This window comes from Xyrauchen texanus, chromosome 38 (genome assembly GCF_025860055.1).
Source record: "Xyrauchen texanus isolate HMW12.3.18 chromosome 38, RBS_HiC_50CHRs, whole genome shotgun sequence".
Classification (NCBI taxonomy): Eukaryota; Metazoa; Chordata; class Actinopteri; order Cypriniformes; family Catostomidae; genus Xyrauchen; species Xyrauchen texanus.
The window spans coordinates 20,104,603-20,114,492 of NC_068313.1; the positions used below are offsets into that span (position 1 = coordinate 20,104,603).

Genomic DNA, 9,890 nt, shown 5'->3' on the forward strand with positions numbered 1-9,890 from the left:
TCACTTTCGTTGTATAGAACAAAGATGCAATGGAAGTGAATGGTGGCTGAGAAATATCTCCATTGAAGATGGCTCACAGGTTTGGAACAACATGGTAGTGAGTAAATAATGACAGAATTAGCTTCCATTTCCTGTATGCACATAACTTTTTGTTTTGTTTTAGCGGGGACAGAGACAGTGTTGCGTCAAGCAAGTTCAGCAAAGGCTCTGAACGGATCTCCACAGGCAGTATCCAATCTGCAGGTAGCTGTGTACAGACATACACCTCTCTGAATGTTAAAGTGAGTTGATTGCCATCATTCTCACTAGCTATCGCCTTCATTTGTTCCCAGAGAAGGACAGTGATTTTTCTCCCTCGGCAGCACTACGAGAATGTGTTCCTGACTCTAATCCTGGTGGAGAAGATCAGGTTCAAAGGGTTAGCCGAGAAGGGTCCTATTTGGACTCGGAGCTCTTGAACAGCAGGGACGCAGACCCTCTCTCCTGTTCACCCAAATCAGATGAAGCGCTGAAAACCTGTGAGACCCCATTTATATCTTGCACTAGCGTTGTGCACATGCTCTTATTCAGAATTAGATTTCGCAGTGTTGTGAGCTTGCAGTCTGAGTTTAATTTAACGAGAGAGAAAGACTGGACATCATAAAATAATACAAGCAGGGTACCCACAGATCATAAAAATGTCTTAAATACAGTTTTCCAAAATTGAAGGTCATAAAAAGTCTTAAATATCTTAAATTAAACAACAAAAGTCTTAATTTTTATTTAGGAATTGCTAAATTTGGGGGGCGCAAATACAGAAATCGCAATAATCTAATGTGATTCTCAAACTTCAAAATAATATTATTTAATTAAATGCATACGCTGCGTCCTTCTATGTGAAAACGCGGCACTGTTGTATTTCTCCAAGCAGTATTAAGTTGATTTGTCAGGATTTGAATAAGGTCTTAAGTCTTAAATTTGATTTTAAAAACTCTGCAGCAACCCTGACAGACACTTTAAAAATAGATTGTGCATTGTTTAATTGTGATGTCTTTGCTTAATGGGCCTCATTCATGAAACATGAGCAGAACAAATATTTGTGGAAATCGTTCGTAGACAGACTTTCTCACGGAAATTCTCGGATTCATGAAACTTCGTATTTTCTAAATGTTGTTCATGGTATCCGAATATTGTTGCAGACAAACTGCTTTGACTACATTTTGATAGAAGAGAAATTAAATGAGTAATGGAAAAAAAACAGTGAAATTAAGAAAAAAACTGTTTATAATTTTCTATTTAATCAATACACTTTTTTTTTTTATGCTTGCATTTATTTCTTCAAGTATTGTTTATTCCCATCTCTGCTTCATTAATTTTATTAGTTAGTGCTAAAGCTGTTAAATGTAAATACTATAAATGTTGCGGCCAGGTGCGTACACAATACAATAGAAAAGAAAATAGAAAAAGATCTGCACGCCATCCGTCATATAGCTGGCAAATCTTTATTGTTAGCTTACAGCATTTTGGTCAAAGGCCTTCTTCAGGAATCCTATTAATTTCTCTGAAGAGGCATTCAGTTGCAAAGGAAGTATTTCAAAGTTACATCATCATTTACCTGAGAAGATTTACCAATGATGCTGGGGATGCACTCAACTGAATCTGATAAGGTGTTGCATGGACATCCTCCTGTCGGCGTGAACTGAACAATTTTTACACAAAAGCTTCGTGCCAAATCCTTTTTATTGACCTCTTGGACTATTAAGCTCTTCAATTTCTTTGTGACCACACCAGCGTGTTTGCGAAAAAAAAAAATTGTGATTTGAATGAACTTCCTTTTAAAACCCTTTCATTACTTTCCACATATTTAATTGGATGTTTTCATGAGTGTGGATTATGATAATTGTGAATGAACATGCACACGCTCCCCATTAATGAATGTTTGGAATTCACTAACAAACACTCATTTAACTAACAAATCTGGGGGGTACGAAGCATTTGTGAATCAGGATAAAAGTTTTCATGAAGGACCATTTTACACATAAATTAGTCTAAATTTACTCCAAAACATTTCATGAATGTTGCCCATTGAACGCAAGAACAAAGAGACAGTGTGTAAATTAATAAAGGCAATGTCGGAGGTTTTGCAGATACATTTAAATGTTTACATGGAGACATTAAAAAACTGCATCGTCACACTCTCTGTAAACTAAGAAGCTGATTTTATTATTATCAATGTTTTTTCAATACAGCACACAGCAACAAGTGAATGATCTTTATGCACTGATCAGCCACAACATTTAAACCACTGACAGGTGAAGTGAATAACATTTATTAACTCGTTACAATGGCACTTGTCAAGGAGTGGGATATATTAGGCAGAACAGTCAGTTCTTGAATTTCATGTGTTGGAAGCAGGAAAAATGGGCAAGAGTAAGGATCTGAGCGACTTTGACAAGGGTCAAATTGGGATGGCTAGACAACTGGGTCAGAGCCTCTCCAAAATGGCAAGTCTTGTGGGGTGTTCCCGGTATGCAGTGCTCCAAGGAAGGACAACCTGTGAACCGACGACAGGGTCATGGGCACCCAAGGCTCATTGATGCGCATGGGGAGCGAAGGCTAGCCCGCCTGGACCGATCCAACAGGACAGCTACTGAAGCACAAATTGCTGAAAAACTTAATGCTGACAATGATAGAAAGGTGTCAGAACACACATTGCATCACATTTTGCTGTGTATGGGACTGTGTAGCTGCAGACTGATCACAGTGCCCATGCTGACCCCTGTCAACCACTGAAAGCACCTACATGGGCACATGTGCGTCAGAACTGGACAATGGAGCAGTGAAAGAAGGTGGCCTGGTCTGATGAATCACGTTTTCTTTTAGATCATGCAGAGTGCATGTGCGTCATTTACCTGGGGGAAGAGATGACAGCAGGATGCACTATGGGAAGAAGACAGGTCGGCAGAGCCAGTGTGATGTTCTGGGCAATGTTCTGCTGGGAAACCTTGGGTCCTGACATTGACGTGGATGTTACTTTACACCTACCTAAAGATTGTTGCAGATTGTTCACCCCTTCATGGCACCGGTATACCCTGATGGTAGTAGCCTCTTTCAGCAGGATAATGTGCCCTGGAACATTAGGAACATGACAAAGAGTTCAAGGTGTTGACTACGCCTCTGAATTCCCTAGATCTCATTGGGTTGTGCCAAACCAACAAGTCCGATCCATGGAAGCCCCAACTCGTAACTTACAGGACTTGATGGATCTGCTCTAATGTCTTCGTGTCAGATACCACAGGACACCTTCAGAGGTTTTGTATCCATGCCTCGAGGGGTCAGAGCTGTTTTTGCGGCACAAGGGGGACCTACACGATATTAGGCAGGTGGTTTTAATGTTATGGCTGATCGGTGTACCCTTTTACTATAAATAGTGACGTTACAAAATTATGGTGTATTATGTGGTTGTGTAATAGTTTATAAGCTCCTATCACTAAATTCTGGTCTTATAATCCTTTTAGATATTTACACTGCGGTCAATGACAGCACAAATCTGTCTGTTCCCCCTATGGTTAGTGTTCTTGTACTTACACTGTTAAAAATTAAACATAGGGGAATAGACTTTGACAGTGCCTTTAACCTTAAGGGGAAACATAGGGGGTACAGACTTTGACACTAACCTAAGGCAAAACATAGGGGGAACAGACTTTGACAAAGGGGAAACATAGGGAGAACAGACTTCGACACAACACATGAAAAGCAGCCACTTGCTTACTTTCGCTTTGCAAAATAAGGTGGATATCATTGGCAACTTAAAATGTTTGGACCTCATTTTGCCTCCCATTACATAATATATCCTCACCACTGTGCTTGCAAAACATCTTAACAATACCAGGTACCCATGTGTTGAGGCTGTGCTGTGCAGTTTAAGTCTATTTCTCAGTGGTGGGAGGCAGGAGTTGTCTTTGTGGCTTGCCAACTCAAGAGAATGACAATTCAGCCTTTATTGATTAAATTGCTCCAGGGAAGACTTATTTATTTTCCAAGTGTCTTTTAATTAGTTTAGCATCTATCAGTAAAAGCGTGTAATATACTTGTGCTTACTAAAGGCATTCGGTTCCGCTAAAAACTAGACATGCGTGAAACTGGTGCCATTTGCATTTAGAAATGAAATGAATTTCAGTATCTGATCACCATGTTGGCATGCATTTTACTTGTTAACATCAGGTATAAATTGGGCCATGATCATGTTTGACTTAGAGATCTACTCATAACCTATGTGGTATAATTTCTTAAGCTCACAGTGTTTTAAATACATTTTTGAGAGAATGCGTTAAATACGTTATTAAATTAACTTCAACCAAAGCTAAAGTTCAATTGTTTTCTTGTCCCTCCTCCATTAAAATGGATTGTCAAATACAAATTAAATTTGCACGTATATGGCATGTAAATGGCTTTGCAATATAAACATCATAAAATATGTGAATGCTTTAATTCAATACTATACGTACTTTGTGTTATTGTAGGCCAGGCTTATAATGCAACACTCAGTAACAGGGTGTCTCTGCTTCATCATCTTTCTCTATCTTCATCTCTTTTAGATTGTGTATTATTTATGCATGTGTGTTTATGTGATCATCTCTCTTTCTCAGTGGCAGCACTGAAGCAGGTGCTGGTGACTCAGCTGATGGCTCAAGATGAGGGTGAGCGATTGGGCCGATCAGCTGGCAGTCGCCTCCTCAGGACCACCTCTCTTCGAACGCCGGTGGAGCATAGCTCCACTCGTACCCCTAGCCGAGCTCAGGACTACACCTCTGGAGATACAGGCTTCTATGAGTGCCCAGAGGACTACGGTAAGTGTTTGAGCATGGAACATTGTTGTCTTGAGGGAATACTGGTTTATAATTTTGGGAGATGTTGACTAGAGAAATTAATCTACTTGCAAGTAAATGTTCCTCTAAAAGCAAGAGGTACATCATGATCATTCAATGAAACCAGTGGTAAAAGGTGATGTGGTTGGTGGTAAAAAACATAAAAGGTAAAAAAAATTACTTTATAGAGTAGAATTGCCTCACACGGCTGCCTTAAATAGTTTTATACATGTTCATAAAGGTTTTACATTACAGATATGTTGCAGCAGTCAAACTAATTTCTTCAGTTCTCGGTTAAAAAAAAAAAACCATTGAAATGAGCAAGATGGCAGCAGTAACTGACTGCGTCTTTGGCTTTTAGCAGCTTATCTGGTTCTGGAGGGGTATGGTGGCTCAGGGGAGAGCAGTACCGATGACAATATTCAGGTTGGGAGAAAGGAGCCGAGTTTAGCCCACAGCTGTGCTGCTGACTCAGGCATCAGTCTCAAGTTCTCCTCACCCTCCTCAGGCAGCACATCACGTATCAGCAGACAGGTCCTCTCACATCTCCGCAGCCTGCAGGCCAACCTCAACCACCTCAAGGTCTGTTAACTTAAACCATTCTTTGAATTACGGCTGGGCGATATATTAAATATTTATTCATATATTCTCAATTATTTTGCTGGAAAAATGATTGAAGCAATATGAAATTACACTTGGAAAATTACAATCATTTAAATGTGCTTTTTATTGGACCATTTAAGTTTCCTGAAGGACGGTCATTAGACTAGTTTGCGATTCTTTCCTCAAGAGTTGAGGATGTGAGAGCATTGAGACATGAGTGAATAAACTCAAAAAATAGATTTAATGATTCATTTGCATCATCACTCAAAATTGTATAATAGCAGTCTTCAAGTCTCTGCATGGCATTTTTCCTATATTAAAATGATTTTTTAAATATACTTTTTTATATTTTATTATTGCTTTTTGTTATTTATAATTGAATATTGGTGTATCTAAATTAAATATTTAATTTCTTCATTGTTAATTTAGGGAAAATATGCCTTGATTATTTTTAAAGAAAAAGTTCACTTATAAATTAAAATTATGTCATTATTTACTCACTCTCGTGCCATTTCAAACCCATATGACATTTATTCCCCTATTTATGTACAGTTGGCTGAATTCAGTACAATGGCAACTCAATTTAAAGCTTAATGAAGCAATCAAAAGTGTTTTCAATGTAGTCCATGTGAATCGTACGTCATATAAGCCTTTTGAAATCCATCACTTTGTCTGATAAGCAGGCATAATTTAAATGGAGAGTTCACCCAAAAATGCCATCCTCATGCCATCCCAGATTACTTTTATTTTTATAAGAATATTTCAGCTCTGTAGGTCCATACAATGCACATAGCTCCAAAAAGCACATAAAGGCAGCATAAAAGTAATCCATAAAACTCCAGTGATTTAATCCATGTGTTCTCCTTTTGCACTGTACATCTTGACATTGCGGTCTCTAGGCACAGTCATGATTTCAAGTGTTATTACATTTCCTAGTGCATGTGCAAAGCGCTAGATGGCGCTAGAAAGAGTAATCGAGCTTGAAATCATGATCGTCAAGGAGACTGCTGATATCAAGATTTATATTTTGGTCTGTTCTCACTTAAAACTGATTGGATCACTTCAGAAGACATGGATTAAACCACTGTAGTCGTATGTATTACTTTTATGCTGCCTTTATGCACTTTTAATAGCTTCAAAATGTTGGCACCCATTCACTTGCATTGTATGGACATATTCTTCTAAAAATCATTGTGTTCTGCAGAAGAAAGTTGTATACATCTGGGATGGCATGAGGGTATATGATGAGAACATTTTAATTTTTGGGTGTCCTAATCCTTTTGTTTTTATTCACTCTTGAATCAAATAATTAATAGTCCATAAACATCTTGGAAATCCAATATACCAGGTACTTCAATTACTTTGGACCACTTTGGTTTTTGTGGATCTCAACGAAATCACACTTTCAAGTTATTCCTGAGAAAATACAAATATCTATATATATATTGTATTTATTTTTCTAGCTGTATTGCCCAGCGCTACTTTGAATCTAGAGAGGAATTAAATGTGGCATAATAGTTCAGTTTAATACGTTGGTTATTTGTTTCAGGATATGGAAACAAAGTATTATAATCTGCTTCGCCAAAGGTCAGTTGGGTCATCCACAAATACCGACGAGAGCAGAGGTATTGTGAGCAAAATTATAAAAAGCAAAAATTCCTAAACATTTTTTTATACTTTTCTTTTCTTTTATATTGTCCTTGTTTAAGGACTGTTCCATCTTTCTGATTTGTCTTCTTCCTCCTCCAGATAAGAAATAGTGTGGCAGAAGCTCATGGCTCCTGTGATGATGGGGGCACCACAATCCTTAACATGCTCCGCACAAGCCTGTCTTCCTCACTGCTGAACACCTCCACCCAAAAATGAGAGGAATATTCTAACAAGGCCACTTGCTTCTGTCAGCACTCGTCAATTAGGGAAGACAGACTGTCTACTCTCAGCCTTACCTGTCCTGAGAGCATGTCCTCATTTCAGCACACTTGGGCAGCCAAGTCTTCACCTTTCCTAGCAGTAGCCTAGCTAGAGAAAAGAGAACTATTTACCAAAATGTACAAAGCTGTGTTTAGGAAATATATATGTAATAAACACAAGTAAAGAAAGGATTTAAACTAATGTATTAAGGTTTTTTTTTTTTTTTTTTTTTATCCCAAAATGTATTTATTTTTCTTTTTAGTGTTTTCCAAGTTTCTTGCATGCTTCTTGGCTGTTGAAACTCTTAAGCTGTCTGTCGCTGTAGGCTTCAGTATGACTGAACGGGCAAGTGCTTCGGTATTCAGACTCCCAATTCTCCCTCACAGTTTTGTGTGGTAAATGATGAGAAGTTTTCTCCCGGTTCATTCAGCCAGCTGACATTCCTCTCAAAGCCCCGGACTGATTCATTTGCCCCCGAGACCCTCCTGCAGAGATGAAGGGTGTATGGAGCTGAGGCTCTCCTAGTCTACAGCTAAATTTGATGACTGCGAAAACTGAAGAATTTATAACCATCAAGATGGAAAGTGATGCAAAACCTGGAAATAAAGATGCAATGACAACCTCTGTACTGATCAGTTTTTTCCATGTATGGACAGAGGAGACATGCATTGAGTAGAGGGGCAGAAAAGTATATGACCTCCAATTGCAATCCTATTTGTAGTTTGTCAGTCGAAAAATTACAATATTGTGGTGTAAATACAATCGTTCCGACATGACTTTTAAGGCAACATTGAACAGGAGCTATACTTCTGTCAGTTTTCGACAGTTTTATTGTTAATGTCGCTTTTTTTATATCTATATTCAGTTTATCTATATTCAGTTCTAATGAAATAACTGTAAACTGTGATAAAATCACCAAGACAACATACATCGAGTTAAAGAATGTTTTTGTTTGTTTTTGTTTTTGCTTGGGTCACCCAGAATTGCATAACATTGATGACCAAGAATTCACAAGATATTCCTGTCGATAATACTGTAGCAGGCCAGTAGAAGGCAGATTGTGACTGTTTTGTATCTGGATACTTGCTATGTATGCCCATAGGGTTGCAATGACATCAGTGTTGTTAGGTAAAACTGTCTTTTACTGTAGCTTCAGTTAGCCATGCAGATATAGCATACTAAGTGTTTAAAATCAAGAAAGCTCAGTCCTCCTCAGGCGTTGCCTGACTCATTACTGGGACACTTGTTGAAATTCAACATTACACAGGATAAAAAGCTCTTCGCTTAAACATGCTCTTGCATACATCAGTCGTATTTATTCAAATTAATCACTGTGCTCTCTTGTAGCCTCATACAATTTTCCCCCTAAGCAGTTTTGGAGAGATACTCTGTTCCCTCAGTGGCCTTTTGCACTCAGTGTGTCTTCTGTATATGACATGTTCTACAGAAGACACACTTTCACCCTTAAGACAGTGATGCAGTGAAGTGAAGAGCAGCAGACAGTCAGGAGGATAATTGATTGTCTCAGTCTCTGCGTGCACCTGTCAATTATCTAATTGAAGCACTGAGGGGGGCAAGAGGAAGGGCAAACTATGGTGTCACATCACCTCTCTCTCTCTCATCACCTGTACCATTCCTGTTTTTAAACACTGTCTCTGACACTTTAGGACAGTGCACAATTACACTTAATAACTATGATTTACTAAACTGATTTACAGCTTTTCAAAGAAATGCATAGGATATAGTATGTGACTTTATGCAGAACTAACGAAAATGTAATGCAGTCATACCTTACAGAAAAGTCAAATGGCAGTGGTGTGGTACAGTAATGGTGTTCGATAGTAATGCTCTGATTGTTTGATACACAGTAGGCCTGTACCATGGTACTTAATGAGTATCTTAGTCATGCACCATGGTATTTACATGGCAATCCAAAACATTTCAATGTAAAAAAAAAAAACAACAACAACATGGGATTAATAAAACCGAGGTACTTTTTTGTTATTACATTCACATAAACAATGGTGAATTAGTTTCATAGGTTGCATTTTTGCTTAAAATAAAAATTTTACTCCACTGACGGTTAGGTTTAGGGGTTGGGTTATTAATGTTATTAACCCATAATTTTGTCTTTTGGCACTATTCTGTAAACATGTCACCTGAGAACTCCAACTCACACGTGCACATATGTTCAACAACACTTCCAGCTTCGGCCACTGGGGGCAGTGCTTTGAATTTCTGTAAGAACAGACCGATTTTCGCAGCATAACTTTCGACATACAGATGCCGAATTCACAGTGAGCTTAGTCCACAACTACATATCTGTTCACCTCATGTTGGAGTATGAATCCATGGATCAATGTCTAAAATGTTTGATGGTAAATCAATTGTACGATCTAAAAAAGGCAGATTTTAATATGACAATTTATGGTGCTACTTGGGCTGCAGACATTTACCAAATACAACTTCATTTGAGTAGGCAACTTTTTTCGAATATTCCGGGTTCAATACCTATTAAACTCAATCGAA

The 9,890-nt window shown here is 38.3% G+C and overlaps 1 protein-coding gene across 4 annotated transcripts in view; it reads left to right on the forward strand.

Moving 5' to 3' along the window:
- arhgef12a (Rho guanine nucleotide exchange factor (GEF) 12a) overlaps positions 1 to 8,604 on the forward strand; it is a 96,511-nt gene extending 87,907 nt beyond the window's left edge. Inside the window, exons 35-40 of one of the 4 annotated variants that reach the window (XM_052109861.1) lie at positions 164 to 243; positions 333 to 518; positions 4,629 to 4,829; positions 5,212 to 5,429; positions 7,000 to 7,075; positions 7,200 to 8,604. In XM_052109861.1, the coding sequence (XP_051965821.1) occupies positions 164 to 243; positions 333 to 518; positions 4,629 to 4,829; positions 5,212 to 5,429; positions 7,000 to 7,075; positions 7,200 to 7,210 (772 nt within the window). In that variant the 3' untranslated portion in view covers positions 7,211 to 8,604. Of the gene's footprint in view, positions 1 to 163; positions 244 to 332; positions 519 to 4,628; positions 4,830 to 5,208; positions 5,430 to 6,999; positions 7,076 to 7,199 lie in introns of all 4 variants that reach the window. The other 3 variants (XM_052109863.1, XM_052109860.1, XM_052109864.1) reach the window with 3 other exon arrangements.
- The last annotated feature ends 1,286 nt before the right edge of the window (positions 8,605 to 9,890 follow it).